Raw genomic sequence first — 20,430 nt, 5'->3', positions numbered from 1 at the left:
TAAAATAATCATATAGAGTCCCATAAAAACGTATTATGAAAGCCCTGTTTTTTTTTTACGAAAGTTAAGGTTTTTAACGCTTCGCTTTTCTTTTTCTTGAAGTGGTGTCAACGGAACAATAGACAGGAGGTGCCCATTGATTTTTCTTATTAACAAGAATTTTGGATACTTCAGTTTGGTAGATATCCCCTCTATTTCAGTCATATACGGGTCATTAGACCAAAGGTGGTGGTGGGGGTGTTTTTGTATGTGTATGTCTGAAGGGGGAGGGAGGGGGGTGAGAGAGAGCGAGCGAGAGAGAGATTGAGAAAGGGGTACTAAGAATTCAGGCATCTGCTCCTCACATGAATGCACTCAGTTAACAGAGATCAGTCTGCAAACATGCTCTGGAAACTAGTAGAAAATGTCAAGTATGAAGATATTTATGAGGTAATGTTCATGACAATTATTTCAAATAACGCGGAGGGGTTCCTTTTTTGCTTTTGTATTTTCATCATTGCTGTTAATGTTTTATTATTAATTTAATTTTACTGAGTGAGAGAGGAGTAATACTTATCACAAACTCGTAATTAGAATGAAAGTGTCATTAGTATTGATTTTTAGGAGTGCTGAAAATAATTTGAAGAGTTTTATTCATTTTGGATATGCTTGAGCCAAAAATATAAACTCACAAAATAGGGATGGTAAGACATTCAACAACGGAACAGCTTCGGTCGTTAGGAATGGTCTGTTCCTGATCATCACATAGTGGACATCGAATAGGCCTAATTGCAAAATATTAACATTTCTGACAAGCAATCGAAACGTATTATTATGATTGTCATTTTTGCACGTTTCAAAAGCTTCCTTGGTTAAAAACTCGTGCCATCATTCTTCTAAAAGGTAACTCCGTTAAAGATTGATAAGTGAGTTGAATCAACTTTTGTATAAGACAGGTAAAAGCAGATTTATAGACAGCATATTTTTTGTGTGGAAAAGGGGGCGCAGACGTTTTATTTTCATAACTGGGCTACTGTTTAAAATAATGCTCAAAAGTATATTTTATTGACATTCTATGTGTGATTTTCTGTATAGTCTGTAAAGTATAATACGATGTTCGACTCAAAACTGCTATTGAGTGGTATTTGTTCTTTGGCCTAAAAAAGATCAGAAGACTAAGGACTTCATAATTCTGGGAGTGAGATAATGTTTAGGACACGCAACAATAACGCAATTGGTTTTAGAAACTGTACCTAAACTCTCAGTTTTTTTTAACCGTCGATTGAATAGAAAAGGGAATATTGCAAAGTGCTCGAACCAGAAAATTGTCGCAAACTGAGAAGAAGTCCATTACATACTTTACATAAGAATAATTGGAATTGTCTAAAATTAATAGTAATAAACGAAAGTTTGCAATTCAAGTGGTGCAAAATTATAAACGGACGTGAAATATCATGAACATGCAACATTTAGTAAGTAGTCAAAAATAAAAGCCAGCTGACAGGGAGAGAGAAAAGGAAATGCCACGCGTTCGCAAATGTTAAACTGTGCCATCGGAGGTATTCGAGATTTAAATGAATGGGATAAAATACACAAAGACTTTAGAAACGGGCTTATGTGGGAGTGTAAACAGCTACTGAATGAAAGTCAGTGTGTGTCTTTATGGGCTCTTTAGTTCAGCCCGGCGGGTAGCCGCCCTCCAGATAACCACAAATGTCTTAGCTCTCACAGCCGTCGTCAGGCTAATTATCAACTGCAAGCTGGCGAAATCCGGCACATTCTGCAAAGCGTCAACCTCAACATTTCCTGCGTAGCGTACAAAATCGTGCAGAACAAACCGTAAGAGAGGAATATTAAATTGTGAACGTGTGTTTATAAATTGCAGTGATCCCGATTTTTAAACACCGAAGTCTGGAAATATGTAATTTACGCAAGTAATTGAAACAGCAGTGAAAGACACCTCTGGGATAATTATATGTTCGACCACAGAGTAAAACTAGGCAGATATGGTCTATGAAACTTGCAAAAGCTTCTAACAATAGCATATATTTCATTATCTTTTGTCCAGTAAACTTAATCAGCCTTCCCTTCGAGGAAACCTTCTGTCTAATGCATCTTTAAAGTGTTTCGGTACGATACGTTTTGTTTACTCTAATGAATAGAAGAAAGCAATGTAGACGGACCAATACTTTACGGATACACAGGATAGTGAAAATAAACGTAAAACGTATGACAAAAACTAGAGACATGAGTAGAACACTTATTATATTAAATGTTTATTGTTTTAATTTGAAATCGATTGAAACTTTAAATTTCGTGAAGGTTAAAGTGTCTGTTGTATGAACAATTAAGTATATTCATGCAATTGCATTCACATACATATAGAGGCCTATATACCCTTTAAATATTCAAAAATGAATCAGTATGTCATACATACAAACCACGCATAGACAGACCAGGTGTAGAAATATAACCTTTTTATAATTGGTTGGAACAGCGCTGGCCAGTTAATCCCAGCAAAAGATTTTATAGATTATAAAGGAACCGTACTGGTTGCATTAGCTGTCTTGTTGACACTCGCTTACTAAACTTTTGCGGAAAGTCTGCCTTTGCCAGCCCCCTTGTCTGATTACATCTAGTAATTCTCAGCTGAATGAACGTCATTTACAATAGTAGGGGAGCGCCAGAGCTGACTCCAGCTTCACGCTCCATTTGTCCTCCATTCTCCCTTTAAGTATTCCTGTAATATTAATAGTCATGAATAACAATTATTATGAGGTGGTGTAGAGACGCAGAGGGAAGGTACATGAGAACAGTTTGAGTCTTGCCTTGGGTAGAAGAGGATTGGAACAGGAGCTCAGGAAAAATAAAATAAAAACACATATATATAAACATTTCCATTCGTTTTGGAGAAACCGTTGATGGATAGTCTTGGAAATACCTCAGGCTGCTTTTTCTACTGCTCGTCGCTCTTGATTTCTTCATAATTTTATTGTTTTTTGCTGTGAACAGACTTTCTTCCAGATGTTAGTCCATACGTATTCAGCCATGGTGAGTCGGAGCGTTGCTTTTTTTTACACAGGTCCATTTTCTCTTTAGCAGCCCTGGCTTTTGCAATGGAAATTGGAAAATAAATTGTAGATTACAGCAGATGAATTTACTTATACCGTTTTACCTATGTTTTTTTGGGGGGTGTTAGCTAAATCGCTGAAGGAGAAAGTGTTTCTGTACCAAAAACGAATTACAATTAGAAAATGTAACTATAGCTTTGGGCGATTTGGATAGCAATTTTGGCTAAATATATTAATTCGTTTACTTGACATTACAACCTCAGTAAGGAGTGTTAAGGTAAATCCGTCAGCACACTTAAACCCAGACACTACGTTATCAGTATTCAAAATATATAGTCAGATAATATAGAACGGAAACCGAGCGTGGAAACAAATTATATTGAGAATGGATAACATTGTATTATTGTACTATTCTTGTCAATATTTTTCATTTAGAAATACTTTAGATGATTACTTTAAGAATAGAATAAACCTATACTTGCTTTAATAGAGTATCATAAAATCAAAAAGATCCCGTCTGTTTTCTTTTATTTATTTTCTACTTTTTTATGATTAATTTATGCCGAGGCAGAGCTGAAACAAGGACAAGCCATTTTGTGTGTACGGCCTAATGCTTTATCATTTATTCGCTCTTTTCAGTCAATTTTGTACAACGCAGCTGTTTTTAAAATAAATTGTTTTCTTGTTTTTGTTTTCTTTTTCTTAAGGACCGGCACGACGGAGTCCCGAGCCATAGCTCCAGGCTGTCCCAGCTAGGTTCAGTATCGCAGGGACCGTATTCCAGCGCTCCCCCGCTCTCCCATACTCCATCTTCGGACTTCCAGCCGCCTTACTTTCCTCCACCTTATCAGCCGCTTCCATACCACCAGAGCCAGGATCCGTATGCCCACGTTAATGACCCTTACTCCTTAAACCCTCTGCATCAACCCCAGCAACACCCTTGGGGGCAGAGGCAACGACAAGAAGTTGGAACTGAAACTGGCTCTTTACTGTCCCAGCCTCGGGCTTCTTTACCGCAGCTCTCCGGACTCGACCCGAGGCGGGACTATGCCTCTGTGAGACGGCCAGATGTGCTTCTTCATTCAGCGCACCATGGGCTGGATTCTGGAATGGGGGACAGTTTGTCACTTCATGGCATTGCGCATGGAATGGAAGATGTGCAGGTGAATTTCCGCTCTTTTTATATGTATTATTAATAATCATTCCAAGCCAGATTAAAAATTACCTGTTGCTTAAAACATTTATTACGGCCAATAAAGTGATCTTATCTCAAGACTGCGGCGAACTATGAATTAAAAGGTCAGTTTTAATCGACAGTTTTAAACAGGACGGCAGTGTTGTGTTTTAAGTCATATTACGCCGTTCACCACGGTTAATAATATATAATTTAAATTAACGAATTATTCACTCAAACATTTAATTTTTAGATGAATATGAATTCAGAGAAATGTGGTAAACGATAAAATAAAAAAGACGGAGGTAGAAATGGTACTAAATGGAAGTGTAATACAGCAATAGAGCACAAACATATGTTTGGATTGGTATTGGATAGTACTAGAAATGAAAAAGACATGGGACAGCTATAAGATGTAAAGTTACAATCAATTATTTAATAAAAAATCAGACTTTTGTGTGTTAACCTTCACTGGGCATGTTTTCAATAAGACGTTAATTATCTCCCATTACAAAATACAAATCCCTCCTATTTCCGATTAGCTATCTGGGAAATTAATTAGAAGGCCTTGAACCGTTTGTGTAAAATCTGTCTTGGATCTCAAGATTGTTTGAAATGAAAGCAATCAAATAAGATGACAACGTGGCAATGTTTCGTTCCCACTAAAAAAAAATAACAAAACACCAACGATAATCGTTACAAATAAGCAAATTATACAACAACACAGGACCAATAATAATAGTAAGAGTTTATTTTTTAGACATTTCCTTAAAAAACACGTTTTAAAACAGCCACTAAAGTAAATTTAAAATCTGACCCTTAATTGTTTTGCTGTACAGTGTAATCCTGTTTATAATGTGAAAAGTATTGCACTTAAAACATAGGATGCGTTTTCCATACATTATTCCTATATCTACGGTTTATTATTTGAATTATAGCACAATTGACTTCATACTTGTTATCCTGAATATTAGATTAGAGCTTCCCTTGCAGTTTCTGCTTGATGTTACTTCTCTGCACCCTCCTTAGTTTTTGTTAAGCTTTCTAGTGTATATCGAATAGCCAACTAAAATGAAACAAAGCAAAAGAAAAATAGTTCTGTTAAAATGGCTATAAGAGTGACCACTGATCTAAGGACTAGTTGTTTAAGACTGTACCTGTGAAAGTGTTCAATACATTTGATTGAGATTCTGTTTTTTTCAATTCACACTGTTTTCTATCATTGTTTTTTATTATTCCTACAATTTAACTACCCGTGGGAATCTGCAAACTACTGATATAAATATGCTTGTATGCCTGAAGGTTATAGATAAACCGCTAAGGGCATGCATGTAAAATTTGAGGTTTAATAAAATTAAGGCTATTTTTCTATTGTAGGTCAGAATAAGTCTGTGTAAACGCACTTTGAAACGTTGCTTACTGGGGCCTTTGATCTTTTTAAACGACACGATGCCTTTATCACCTTTAACTAAGAAGTCTTTAATTAAAAGTGTACGTTTTGCTTATTTCCGCGTTTAGTCCTAATTAAATCTTTACTATTCTCCCTGTGACTATTAAGTGCCAACATGCTGAGTGAATATCCTGTACAGAAAACAGCGGGTGACCATAATTAGATACAAAATCAGACAAGAGTGTTTTTATTAGCTGCAACTACTCTAAAAAGCACCGTTGATCGGCGATTTGATTGCTTTAATCAGTACTGTATTTCATGTCTTCGCTATAAATCCCATTTATCTCTATGTTTAAGATAGACTTTAAAGGTGCTTAAATATCTGTTAAATTATACTTATTATTTTTGATAACATTTAAAACTTAACATGCAGACAATTCCTTACAGTGTTCCGTTAAGATGTATTGCTGGTTTCAAAGTCCGAATACTGGGATGCCTATTGCTTAACAAATCTCGTACTATTGCTAATCCCTTTTGTAAATACTTTTTAGTATCTGTCCCTTTATATATATTAGTAAGACAACAAAAGCTTCTATCACATTTTGATAGGACTTTCGCAATCTTGCTCAGAAAAAAAAAAGATTTTCCAGATTATGAAAGTACAGATGATGATGATTACATATTACGTCTTGAAGCTCTACAATGTTATCTTGATTTATGTTCATAGAAGAAATCTTGATCTTGAAGCGCTTGTTTGCTCGATGTTGTTGTAACTGTATATGGAATGAATCAATATAACAAGAGGAAAGCTCTTGCTCAAGAGTTACAATTCACACAAGCTGTCATCACTACACATACATGTACCCATCCAATACATAACGTGTAAACATGCTTTCTTAAAATATATAACTTCAGTCAGATTTAATTTCTGGTTGAAAAGCCAAGTGTTAGTTACTTTTTGACATATATTTCAAGCAGAGTGAAAGAAAAACCAAAGTCTACAGGCCTTAAATAACATTTAACATCCCCCTCTGCTCCTGTTAGTACTGGGCTGCAATTACTAATACAACAACGACGACAACACTACCACCAATGATAACAACTATTGCTCCTGCTACCACTACTTCTACAAAAAGCAGCTGTAAGCCCAGACATTCCAGAAAATGTAACACGTCTCACGCAATTAAAACTTGATTAAGCTTAAAGGTCTAATTAACTATTATTAATTCTTTTATGGAGAACATAATTATGTATAGCTGGAATTATCGTAGCAATATATAACCGGAACTAAAACTGTATGTTGATATTGAAAATATCACACCGGTATTTGTTTCGAATAATAATAATAATAATAATCGATAAGGTTAAGAGTGGATAATGTTAGGTGCTTCTACAGAAAATAAATGTGCAGGTTTATTTAAAAAGAAATTATCAATTGAAGATCGTTGCTCAGCTTGATAGGAGAAATGCAATTCTACAGCAGATGCTTGCACCCCGTTTTTATTAGAAGGCCATATAATGTCGGAGAATTTGATTTCGTTGTCGACTGTCGAAATGATAAAACTCCCCTACTGGGTTAATATAAATGGAAATAACCGGATCTTGAGTTCAGAGTGACATGATTTATATACAGGTCTGGTTAATATAGCCAGTAAATTTGAATAGTTATGTGACTGATCCTTAGTATTTTGATATTCACAGACCGTAGAAGACGCAAATAACAGTGGCATGAGCCTGCTGGACCAATCTGTGATTAAAAAAGGTATGGTATTTGTAATCTGTTAAGACATTTATACTACTGTGCATGTAGTGTCAAACGCATATTAAGAACATGTATTTACCTCGACATACGTACTCCATGAAGCATTAACAATGCATTAAATGCAAATACAGCACCATTTTCAGAAATAAGAGCTAGGTCTTTATTTTATACTCCGATTAATGTACGCGAATATTTGAACTTTAACTTATAGTTAAACGAACTGATTATGGCACATTGTACGTTATCTCTCTGAAACCCATGCACCTACAATGATTTTAGACACTGTTTTATTGACCTGGTTCTTATATTTGCCTCTTTTGAAAATTGTACTGATAATGGCTGTATATAATACATATTTCTGTTTCCACATTAAATGTCCCATGTTAAAAAAATTCTCATAAAATGCGCAATTCAAAAGTCCAAATTAGTACAAGACAAACTTCAATGTCATTAAACCCTTTACTGAAAACACATTGCAGTAAATCAATTTAATTAAATGCAGCTGTTTTCAACATTTTTAGCTAAGCCTTCTTGTAAGCACAACATTTAAAAGGGAAACATTCAAGACATGTTACACACATTTACACACTTTATATATTCATTTAAGTGTGTGTAGATATTTAATATTCTCTTACACGAAAAGATATTAAGTATCTGATACGTTTGTGGTTATTGTTCATTGGGTTAAATCATTATATAACTTTAAAAAAAAACCGTGTGCCTTGCAAGACGCAAATCCTCAGTGTAGCTATTTAAATGTAACGCAAATCCTCCTGTCTATAATTTTACCATATCCCTAATTTCTTATCTGTGTGACCAACTTTAATGAGACGCGAGCAGGTTGTACCCATCTGCATAGAATGTCTGTGGTAAAAGGAGGTTTCAGTTTCAGTTAAAGCACAGCATAAATAAACAAAGACTCTTTGGCTTTGATGTCTTGCAACAATACGACATACAGTTGTCTTTTACAAACACTACTCCTAGCGCTGCTTTTAATGCTATTCCTTCTGATACGTCAACGAATTATACAAATGATGCATGGTACCAGATAAACCTATTAAAAATCAGACCACGCTTCTTCTTGATATAACAATGTGGTGATTAACACCTGAAACGTTTCCAAGGGCTAAGAGAAGGGCTAAGATAAACTGGTTAAGCTTGAGATTTTGTGAGCTTTAATGAACTGTTAGTAAAATAACTACTATTAAATGTTTATTTACTGTATGTTCGCTGCTATTATTGTTCTTGCTATTGTTTAAGGTTTTTATTTTGATAGGCCCTATTATACTGATGAAGGTACAGTATGGCATTGTTTGACCACATACGCTCTCAGTATAACGACTACCCTAGTATACAGTATGTCATATACACATATACCGGGGTAGACCTGTCTAAATGTCAGGTAGTGGAGTAAGGAGTATATGGCAAAGTGTATGTTTTCGTACAGTATATACCTTCCCTGTTAATGAACCACTCGCATGAATGCATCAAGAAATCACTATACTGATCATATATATATTCAGTTGGACCCCTTTTTTGTTTTAAGACCGGAATAATTAGAAATCATTTCGCCCTACAAGCCCCTTGTTAATGTTTGTAAGGACTGGTTGACATTTCTAAAGTAATTTAGTTAAGGGAAAATGAGTTGGTCCCAGTAGAGAGAGCAAACGAGTCGAGTTAAAGTAGCCAGCGTGATAAATGACTTTTTCATGTGGAGATCTCCAGAGCTCGTTTAAGGCTAATTTTCTGTATTAGCCCCCGTTGAGCTATTAATACAATAGTCAGGGACCATGGCCTCTGTCTTCTCGTTGCCCCATTAGAGCAAACATTAAGAAATACCGCTTGAACTCCAGTGTGATGATAATGGTAGGCCTTTTTAAACTCCACTAATATAGATTGACAGAGGGTGGTTAATACGATTTGAAGGCGCAAGTCAATCAACAATCAATAATGTAATAATGAGAATGTTGTGCTACATTAGCGGTCTAAAAACCCATTTAGACACTAAGAAGTCATTCTGGTATTTATTTTTTGTCTAAAGCATAAAGACAAAAAATATAAAGTTATTTGGCCCTGAATGATTTGATTTCAGATTAAATACATAAAACAGATTAGCAGGGATCTATGTGTATACAAATAAATAAGTAAAAATAAAACTGGATGATTGTATAGTTGCATTGGGGAATGGAAACGTACCGGTAGCCTTCCGATTTCTCCAAGAGTATCCTCGGGGTGTAAGGGGAACACAAATAAGCATATGCTACACCATAAATATTTCTTGACTGTGTTAGCACAGAAACATTTAAAATATACAGTTCTTCACCGTGACTGATAGAATTAACTTAAACGTGCAGGGGCTTTCAAAAGAGCAGGTGCTGGCGTCGATCACTAATATCTAATTTTTAAAAATAAAATTCGTTGTGTCTGAAGAGGGTATAATGTGTAATACTTATAAGAATACATTATTGTACTGAGCAATTGGTTGCTCAAACCTTATTCTCTTTCCTGAAAGCAGGAAATAATCCGAACGTTTTTGACTAGATCTCTGAACATAAGTCAGAGAAACAAACAAAAATAACATGGTGTGAAGATAGAGGGCAAGAGGGAGATGGCCTGCTTTAGTTCAATGCCACTGGTAACCCTTGTTTTCAACATAAATACAGCTTTTATCCTTTCCAGTCGTAATTCCACCCTTTCATATTCGGGAGTAGGAAGAGTGATTTGCTTTCCAACAGAGTTGTTAGTGATGTACAATTGGTTGTTTTATTGCCAGGGTGACTAACAACATTCTTTAAATTCAGAAGTCCCTACGTGGAATCCAGTGGAGAGTTGTGCTCTACCCGACAGTATTAAAAATGTAATGAATATATAAATGCATATGATGACTATTGTAAATACAAAACCGTAAAACCGTTGCTCATATATATACTATAGAAGGGACATGTTTTCTACACGTAGAGACATACATGCAAATCAATATCTTTTTACTATTCTTATTTAATTCTGAAGACTTAAATTCACTATTTACCCTACAAATATAACCCATCTGTGGGGATTATGTACAGTAGTTTACATGTAACAATAAACGCGGAAAGAAAATCATGATTGGGAGCGCACTGTGCGACCCACAAGAAAAAAAAAAAACTCCGAGCAGCCTGTTGCAAAGGTGTCACCTGCCTATTAAGCATCGACGGTATCTATTAAACATTGCACCAAACGTATCCTAAACTTATACACAATTTAACTCATCAAATAAAATTATATGCTGCGTATAGAGAGAAGGAAAAGAGTTAGTCATATTATTGTTGTGACACATACTGTATCCTATATAAATTACTAATTTGTCTCAAACTCTTCGTTTTTTATTTAGGTGCAGACAAATTTCCAGTCGTCAGTCTTAATATTTCACTTAGATTTCAACGTACATTTACACATTTTGTCAATGTCCACTGCATTCAGAAAATACTATTTACCTGCACGGAAATAAAGATGATGATGGGGAGGAAAATGCACACATTTCTAAGCACATGAATACACAGTAAAAGTAAAATCAACCTTAGAAGAAAGTTTCATAATGCATTTGATGCAACTTGAGCTTATGTCTTAAACGAGTTGGGATATGTCTGCTTTACGACTTTGTTTTCTCTCTATTTTCTTTTTTGCCACACCTAAAGATAGGGAATGAAAAACTAGGGCCAGGTCACAACAGAGTTAGTATGCCGCTATAGCCATTATAAGTATAGGCCTAGCAATCGCATCACAATAATATATCTGACTAATATCTGGTTAAGAGTTTTTTTAAGCTGTGTTTGTGCATGTTGGGAAGCCTTGGTATCCTATTGACCAAGGAAAGTCTCTGTAAATCACGGGAACGAGAATTGTGACAGATACCAGGACTTTGTAAAGAAAGCACACCTGTTAATACATCTACGACACTAACGATATTTTAAAAAAATCACGTTTTAATAAAAGACAATGCTATATTGTGGTTATGATACTGTAAACATTTAATCATTGATCGCCATATAAAACCTTTTTGGCCTCTCATAGTAAACTATATGCAGCTCACTAATGCTGTCAGGGCTCAGTACGGCGCCTTATAACACTGGCATACGATTTGCAATTAATTATACAATATCTCTTTATATCTGAAAAGAAAAAATGAAATAAGAAGTAAATAATTTATGGAGAAACAATACAAAGAAATATACGTTTTTCATTTAAGAAGACAAAATACGTTTTACTGTTCCGTAGAGTTTGACATTTAATGTAAGATCATTGCTATTTACTTATGGTGTGTCTATACAATATTTTGTTATATATCCGAATAAAAAGGTGCACTAGCCACGTCACTTTTATGACTAATAGAAATTAAGCGGTTACTCGTTCAGGGGAATGGAAAACAGTTTTAACAGGAAAGGTGTTACTACAATTGACAGCTATTTTGAAAAGGACAAATAAAAATGAACATATTTAATAACAAAAAATATATTCTAAAAACTTGCTTTTTTCCTTGTGCTACATTTCATGAACACGAAAAAATCAAATGATATGCCCACTGACATTACGTCAGGGATTACTTTTCCTTTTCACTATCATAATATTTTTTTTTGCTTTTTAATTTTCAGTTCCTGTCCCTCCTAAGAGTGTGACCTCTTTGATGATGAGCAAAGATGGCTTGATTGGTGGCATTGCTGTTAACACAAACGAGGTGTTTTGTTCAGTACCTGGTCGTTTGTCCCTTCTCAGCTCCACTTCTAAATATAAAGTTACAGTCGGCGAAGTTCAAAGGCGCCTCTCTCCACCAGAATGTCTCAATGCCTCTCTTTTGGGCGGTGTTCTCAGAAGGTAAGTCAGTTTGGACGTCATTCTCTTACCAGCTTCTATTTACCTCTTTGCGTCCATTATAGATTTAGTCTTGAATGTTGTTTTAACAAAATCATAGGGCAGCCCAGCTATACGATTATTCTCCGTTAAATACCAGAACTAAGGATAATGATATCCAGGCCATAAGAAAACTATTTCTACCCTTAAATCTGCTTTGGGTCGTACATTACTAAATTAAATGGCTCAGTGTTTTCCATTGTTTCAAAGCAAAACACACAGTTTTCTATTGAAACAATCTAACCATATTGACCCACAGGAAAGATATAATAAACAGTAGGAGATCAACCACAATGTGTAAATCATTTGGGCATATACGTCTTATAAAATAACAAGATTCATGTGATTATTATTATTATTCGTTTTTTGATTTAGCAAACTCGGAAGCATAGTACTAACACGGTTAGTGAACTTCTAACCTAGAAGGTTGTGGGCTCAAGCCTGGGGCAACACCACCGTTTTACCTTTGGGCAAAATGCTTCAGAGACGCCCTGAGAAGTGCCGAGTTGTAAAAGTTGGAACCAATGTAAATGCTTCGTCAGACAACACAGAACGTGATTGTCAAAGCGACCGCTCGACTTTGTTCTCGTGCTAATCATAATGGTGTTTTTGTCTTTTGTCATTTCAGAGCAAAATCAAAAAACGGTGGGAGATCCTTGAGAGAAAAACTAGAAAAAATCGGGTTGAATTTGCCAGCGGGTAGGCGCAAGGCCGCAAATGTCACTTTGCTGACCTCACTAGTAGAAGGTAAGCAAACATAAATCAATTAATTTGAAAAGAAGCAAAGAGGGCCATAGATTTCACCAGCTACCTTTTTTACGAGGCGTCAAATGAGGTGTCACATTTATGCATCGAAAGATGGTCCCCAAATCCCAAAGTCTGAGAGTGCATGAAGGCACTATAGTGGATGGCGAGGACTGGAAACGCCAATAAGGAGGATAAAAAGTAGAAAAGCTACATAAAAAAATAAAAATACTTTCTGATTATTTTTCGAAATCGTAATCTTTAATTAGAAGTAAGGCCTATAGGATAAAACAGTAATCACTTTAAAATGACAAGAAAAAATAAGGGTTTTTTCGAATGTACTTATCGTACTTTATTTGAGTTGGATTTATGTTTCATCCAAAAGTCTATTAACTGTACATCCTAAAGTGTATTAACTGTATTTAAATGTATAGCCTAATATGTAATATTTAATCATATAACAATAATAACATAACAATAATAACGTAATAATAATGTATATCAGTAAATTGACGAAACGCAAAGGACATAATTTTCTAAAAAACTTCAAAATTAATGATGGGGTAGTTGGCTATTCTTTATTTACTGTACTAATAAACGGGTTACCTGCGACTGTTATGCCGTTATTGGCAGTTTTAGTTTTACTTTTTATTTTTAATGCCAGGCTATAATCACCTAGGCTTCAGTTCCATTTTTCTCCCACATTCAGCACAACTTAGCGAGTTTTAAAAATTACACTGATTTAATTAAAAAAATATATTTCTTGTATAATTCCATATAACGTCGGTGTTTGTGTGCTAGATATTTTCCCATGTCACCGTGGCAGAGCTTTCAAGCGTTTTTTTTTAGTTCTAATGCTTTATTCCATAGGGACCAAGGCATAATCTACTGGAATCCCCCCTGAGCTGGTCTTTCTCTAGCTACTGTGTCTTATTTCTGAGGTTTAAAAGTACGTCAGTGGGAGTCTGTTGACACGAACCTCTTGAGGGTAGAAACCTAAACCAAGCATGTCAGTGAAGTGGCAGCTATCATTACAATAATTACTGCCACGGCTTTACATTTTTAATTTAAACCGAGTAAATTAATTCATTGGATAGCACATCGCTCGTTTTCAGATTTTTTTAAAGAGAACGATTGAGCATTATTATTAACAACAAACAACAGCGGTAGCAGCAACAACTCCACCTGCAATGATGAGTTTTGTTTGCGATGGCCTAAATGGACAGACACGTTTACAAAATTATTCTACGCTCAGAAGAACATTCAGCTCTAATATCCAGTGGATAGATTTCTTGCTCAGTAAAAAGAGGTGAATTTGCAAGCACGGTACTTTTACCTTCATTTTCTAGCCACACCTAAAAGAGAAAAAACGCGTGTGAGGGAGAGGGAGTGTAGGAGGGCAGGGCAAGTCGGAGATATTTTGCCGCGTTAGTCATTACTATTTTAACCACTATGGTGAGATAACTCAGATTTTATATGGCAGCATATAGTAATTTTTATTCTATAGCTCAAATGCTTTGTACAGATTGACAAACCAAAGTAAAGTAACTGTGTATGTACTGAGGGGATGGGAGCCATAACTAACCTCTTCTCTACATTCCATGGACTAAAACGTTTGACCGATCTAGAGGTGATGTAAAGTTATTAGGCCATGCATTTATAGTCTAGGAAATTATAATAGGTTTGTACAATCACAACGAAGACGTACAGTAGTATTCAGTCATTTAAGACTATATTAAACAGATTCAGCGATTCAGTAGTGGAATATATTTCAGTTCACCATTGTCGACCGACTTTAACCCAATACTTTTAAAAATAATTTTAATTTTAAAAATCAAATTGTAACCTCTAATTGTCCACTTATTGAAATGAAATAAAAGCCCCCAAAAAACTTTTAAGGTGGAAAAAAACATTTTTTTACAGCTGCAAGAGCGTGCCTTTAAAGTTTATAGGCAGATACATACTGTATGTGACATCTGAGGTTTTGACTTTGAGATATAACTTAATTTTCATTCTAAAAACTCTAATGATAGAACATGAATCAATTTCACCAATATATGGCATCGTCTAATTGGTACAAATAAAAATATTTTTCTCGGGACAAGAAAAGGAACACAAGTCTTCGATACGTTGTGTCGTCGTGTCGTTGTGGATATTGTGGTTGTTATTAACACTAGTAATAACGTTGTTTTCTGTCTGTCACCCACTTAATTTTCAGGCGAAGCAGTCCATTTAGCCCGGGATTTTGGCTATATTTGCGAAACTGAATTCCCAGCTAAAGCTATCTCGGAGTATTTAAATAGACAGCACGCGGACCCCAATGAGCTCCATTCACGAAAAAACATGCTACTAGCAACAAAGTAAGTTTATTGCTTATTTGTTTCATCATGCCTGGGTCAACTGCCTCCTGTGAAGAAATAGAAAATAGAAAGCAAAGAACCTTCGGTAGCAGCTGCTGGCGTTTTTGATCTGGTGTGCACAAAAACTGGCGCAAGCACTATTTGCAAATCGCCTATTCTGTTCCTATAAAGGCCTGCAATATTTAATCTAAAATATATACTACTTGATTAAAGGAGACTGTTATCTTTCCCATTTATTTCTTAATTTTCATTATTTTCGATCGGACCAGCAAAAATATATACTGTATTTATTAGACTACTGCGAGAGCCTTACTTGAGTCTTATTTCACTTAGATCTAAAGTTAAAATGTTTTCACTTCATTGTACCATGTTCCCCTTACGCACGGATCCAGTTCATAACAGCAGAGCAGTCACTATTCCTTACAGTTGCAAATTCAGGCTTTTGCCTTAGGATAGGAAACGCAAAGTTTATTTGTTTTTAATGTGCGGAAGAGTTATAGTTGTTGAAAATAAGCGAAATTAGTTTATCGCCGGAGATGTTACGATTGCTAAACTTGTGTTTATGAAGCAGTTAATAAACGCACACAAGAAGGTTTTTGTTTCCCGTCAAATATTTCCTTTTATAGTTTAAAACTATACCTTTCTGAAGAGTGTACGTGTTTATATTAGTTGGCTGAGAGCATAAAGTGAACTCTACACAATGGAGAGTTTACATTTTTGCAATATACACCTAAAACAGCAACAACCTCATAATGTATGACTTTCTCTGAAATACGAATATCGTTACTGACAACGTAATTAAAGGAAATCTATGACGGAGTGAAAATCATTTGCTCAAATTTGTCTAGATGTTTTGTAAACGTGATATGAATTTGATTACCCTTTTCCGCCGGGTCAAAATATATTAATGTCTTTGGCCTTTAATTGTTTGCAGATCCTCTGTTTTGCTTTTGAAGGTTCTAGGTTGAGTGGTTATTTAAGTCCCTTGCCCACTTTACAATCACAGTTCAGCGCTGCGCTAAAGTAGTTTTTTAGACACGTTTTATAGACCCTTTCCATTCCCCCCTTAAAGCCTTTAGTCCATTTAATGTAAGGGGGGGACCAAAACCAGGAAACTATCAATATGCATGAGGTGTCTATGCCAGGATCTATATACAGCTCTTTGTCAATACAATTAACTAATTAAATGTGAGACTAAAAAGTCCAGAGGTGCACAAAAAATATACACAGGAAAGGCTAACAAGTACCCTGGAACGATTGCTGGTGAAGGTTGATGATCTGTTGGATATACCTACAGTATGCAGGTTTCAAGCAACGGTCACATTAACAAACAACCCCCTGATATATGTGATCGTTTGCGCCTGCTCTGTTTATCAATCTAATGTATAGTGGATGCAGAGGTTTCACTTGATATAAATGGTTAATTTTGAGATTTAAGCAATGAACTCCGTGGAACAAAAATATTTGTATTCGTTTCCCTTCCCAGTGTTTCCAATGTCAAATTAAGGTAGTATTTGAAGTAGGCTTGTGTGTATTTGATTTGTGTTATCTGACAGGGTAATTATTTTCATTTTATTCTTTCTCAGGCAACTTTGTAAGGAATTCACAGACCTCCTGGCTCAGGACAGGACGCCCCTGGGCAACAGCAGACCATCCCCCATTCTGGAACCAGGCATCCAAAGCTGTTTGTCTCATTTTAGCCTCATCACTCATGGCTTTGGGTCTCCAGCCATCTGCGCTGCCCTCACGGCGCTCCAAAACTACCTGACGGAGGCACTGAAAGGACTGGACAAGATGTTCTTAAACAACAACAACACAAACAGGCACACATCAGGCGAGGGACCTGGCTCCAAAACTGGAGATAAAGAGGAAAAGCACAGGAAATAAAAACGAATCCAAATCCTTTATATTCTAGCTTTAAAATATTGCATTTACGATGGAAAGGAACACTATCAAGGAAGACGCAAAGGAAGAAAAGCAAAGAGGCGCACAAGTAAACCACACTGGGTCAGAATTCATAGCAAAGGATTTTTTTCACCTAAGTTTTAAGTACAAACTCTAAGTCCATGATTCAAGCACTCCTAAGGGGATGTGCCAATATATATATAAATATATATGTTATTTTTTCCTGGGATTCAATAAGCCCATTCTTCGTGCAGTTTTGCCCATTACATTTCTGAAGATGGAAATATTTAATTTCAGACTTTCTATCCCTGCCACGTTTCTGAAGGCCTACCCCACTTTTCCTGTCGAACCACGTGTGGATTTGTCACCTGTTCAAGACTCCTGTTGGATACAGGGTTTTGTGCTTAGGGGTATGACACCTTTTTTTGTCATAATTTGTGTGTGCACAGACATATATGTGATACTATATTTACTGGAATACGTCTGATACTGGCACCATACCGATGATGCCTTGGTTCGTTGCCAAAATTTTCACTTACAGTTCACCAAGTCAGTGGAGTTTAGATGTTAATCAATCCATAAATAGTGTCTCCAAAGTCTGATATGAGTTACTCTGTTAGGAAACAAAAAGGGAAACCGCAAATATTAAACAAATTCCAAGAACAAGATCCACGTTTAGGCTCGCATGTCGTCCATGGAACGACAATATTTAATAACACCTGTAGCATATCTGTGCTGAGTGGCCAATTATACTGTTTACGAACAGTATTTTAAATCCTTAGTCCGTAATGCAACAGTTGTGAGTTGCAAGATAAAGTGCATCTTGGCATAATTGTGCGACAATTCACAGCGTCCCAAGTGGAACTCTGCAAGTATAATTTATCAAAGACAACTCATAAGTATAAAAGACCCATATAAAAAAACTGTTAAAACGTGCCAATAAGTATGGGAGGAGTTTCACAATCGGTAGCGATTTGAAGATTACCTTCACACGGTTTTCATCACATTATTGCTTGAAGGCAGACAATATTTTAGCATTGTTCATTTCTTCTACAATTCAAAATGCCTTTGCGGCTTTAAACACACCATCCATAACTTATGTGATCGTGTAACCTTCGCTCCCTGTGAAGCTGGTTTTGGAAAAAAAATCCTGCACAATAGTTGTGTTACAACAGCGGGACTTTTTTATTTTTAAACAAATACAGAGAGTGTAACAGGTTATCGCTAATGAGTTTAGAGTAAAAATTGTTTATGTGGGACTAATAGACATACTCCGTCTAAAAGGTCAAAAATATATTTATTTGTATTATAGTCTCCTTTGCTGGATGTGTATCTAAACGAAACCCAGATAGATTTATTAATTCACAAAGCGCAACATTTAGGTAGGTGGTGATACAAATGACAAATATAGAATACAAGACCTTTACTTCCTACTTCTAGCTGAAAACAATTGATCAGCAAATACATACTCCAACAAAAACTATGGGTAAGAAACGAATAGTAAGGAAGTTACATTACTGGTAATTTTCCAGTTGGCTAAGGGTTACAAAATAATTATTTACTCCATTTACAATTTACTTTATCAATTTAAGTCCGGATATCTAAATTGTCCTTGTATTAGCATCTAGTTTTACTTGATTTATAAACCTGGCAGTTAACGTATTATTATTATATAACCGAATCACTAATCACTAAAGGATTAATTAACTGATCTTATATATATATATGGTTAAAAGTAAAATTCACACAATGTTCTCTTTCCAGTGCGGACTTACGATCACGAGAATAATCCATTAATAGCCTACACTAGGAACTCCCACCAAAACAATCATAGTAAAACGTAATAATCCAATTAAGTGTCACAGGTTTAGTGCAATATTGTCATTTTTTCACTTTTTTCTGATAAGTCGAAGGCAATCATTTACATTTTGTTTCATACCCAGTCACCAAAGCCTTCAAGCGTGGGTGTGGGCTTAATCAAGAAATAGAAATTAATTAAACGGTTTACAGAGATGTAAGGAAATCCTTTCCGAGTTTAGCTTAGGCTGCACGAGCACATACAAAACTACTGACGAATAAGTCAAACTTTTCCTTGTCTCGGTCTCTTAAGCGTTTCGATAACAGGGTATTTCATGTGCAATTAATTTTAAACATGGAGGTATAATCAGTTTGTGACTTTATATGTCTATTGAAAGTTATGGTTTTGCATTTATCCCTATCGTGTTCCATTTTGACTTCCTTAAATTCAGCCGACCTAGAAGACAAAGCAGATTAAGTTCTGATATTTGTTCTGAAAAGGCAGGCTGTTGTTTAAATAGAAACTACTGAAATAAAATGAGTCAGCTATTATATGTTATTATTACCTTTAAAAATAAAATCCAATCTCCAAAATAAAAAAAACGATTATTTCTGTCTCGGCTTGTTGCATTGTGGAATATACTGGACTGGGAAAAATGCATAAGCGTGTCAACATTCTCAAACATGCAATTTTGAAACAAACCCTTTACGTTATACCGGAATATATTACTTTAATAAATGTCAGTATCAATTTATTGACCTACAGTGATATTCAATATCTGTCATTTTGGATCTCCTTGGAGTAAACATATTGGGTAGGGTGGGGTGGGGGGGAGTTAGTGTTCATGTTTGTATATATTTATTTATGCTTAATTTAATGGGAATTTGTAAATATGGTGAGCAAGTAGTTTGGGTTATTTATCTGTGACTATACCTCTGTGAGTGGGTGAAAACGCTTGACTTTAGATAGCATCCTATATGATTTTTTTTTCTGTTCTATAGACAAGTTGTTATGGTGATGGGTAGAAATTGGTTCTTGTCCAGTGATGATCTCATTTATATTAAAAAAAAATAAACTTTGTGTTTTGTTGTATTTTGTTTCTCTTTCAAACGTGGTCGTTACTCGCTTTGCGGAATTGTAAAAAATCGGAGTTAGAAATGAAATTTCCCTGCACTTGCAAGTAGCTATCGTTTACATTTTATTATAATCTGTGCAATGACGTCTTTCTGATCACAATTCACAGTTAACCACTTCAACAGGTTTTGTGTCGCACCCGGGGAAGATGCGATGTGCAGTTTCCCTCAATGTATGGTAAATGTTAAAGATAGTGCTGAATTCTCTGCCATTCTCTGCTGCAGTCATC

At 35.6% G+C, this 20,430-nt stretch overlaps 1 protein-coding gene across 2 annotated transcripts; it reads left to right on the top strand.

The window, feature by feature from the left end:
• The first annotated feature begins 324 nt into the window (after positions 1–324).
• tfap2b (transcription factor AP-2 beta) lies at positions 325–20,159 on the top strand. 2 transcript variants are annotated; one of them, XM_006625859.3, is made up of 7 exons: positions 325–429; positions 3,758–4,213; positions 7,316–7,376; positions 12,005–12,224; positions 12,889–13,007; positions 15,223–15,364; positions 16,951–20,159. In XM_006625859.3, exons 1-7 carry the CDS (start codon positions 349–351, stop codon positions 17,249–17,251), a joined length of 1,380 nt encoding a protein of 459 aa, XP_006625922.1. In that variant the 5' UTR covers positions 325–348; the 3' UTR covers positions 17,252–20,159. The 2 variants fall into 2 exon arrangements, with proteins under 2 accessions (XP_006625922.1, XP_015204673.1); XM_015349187.2 differs by lacking the exon at positions 325–429 and adding an exon at positions 2,639–3,030.
• The last annotated feature ends 271 nt before the right edge of the window (positions 20,160–20,430 follow it).

The sequence above is a fragment of the Lepisosteus oculatus genome, chromosome 2 (assembly GCF_040954835.1).
Source record: "Lepisosteus oculatus isolate fLepOcu1 chromosome 2, fLepOcu1.hap2, whole genome shotgun sequence".
Classification (NCBI taxonomy): Eukaryota; Metazoa; Chordata; class Actinopteri; order Semionotiformes; family Lepisosteidae; genus Lepisosteus; species Lepisosteus oculatus.
The sequence above is the reverse complement of the archived record's forward strand: the minus strand, read 5'-3'. Positions and strand labels throughout refer to the sequence as shown.

Coding starts and splice junctions, on each gene's coding strand:
- tfap2b (XM_006625859.3), top strand. CDS start 349: ATGCACTCAGTTAACAGAGATCAGTCTGCAAACATGCTCTGGAAACTA. Junction 7,377..12,004: donor CCAATCTGTGATTAAAAAAG/GTATGGTATTTG, acceptor TTTAATTTTCAG/TTCCTGTCCCTCCTAAGAGT. Junction 12,225..12,888: donor TTGGGCGGTGTTCTCAGAAG/GTAAGTCAGTTT, acceptor TTGTCATTTCAG/AGCAAAATCAAAAAACGGTG.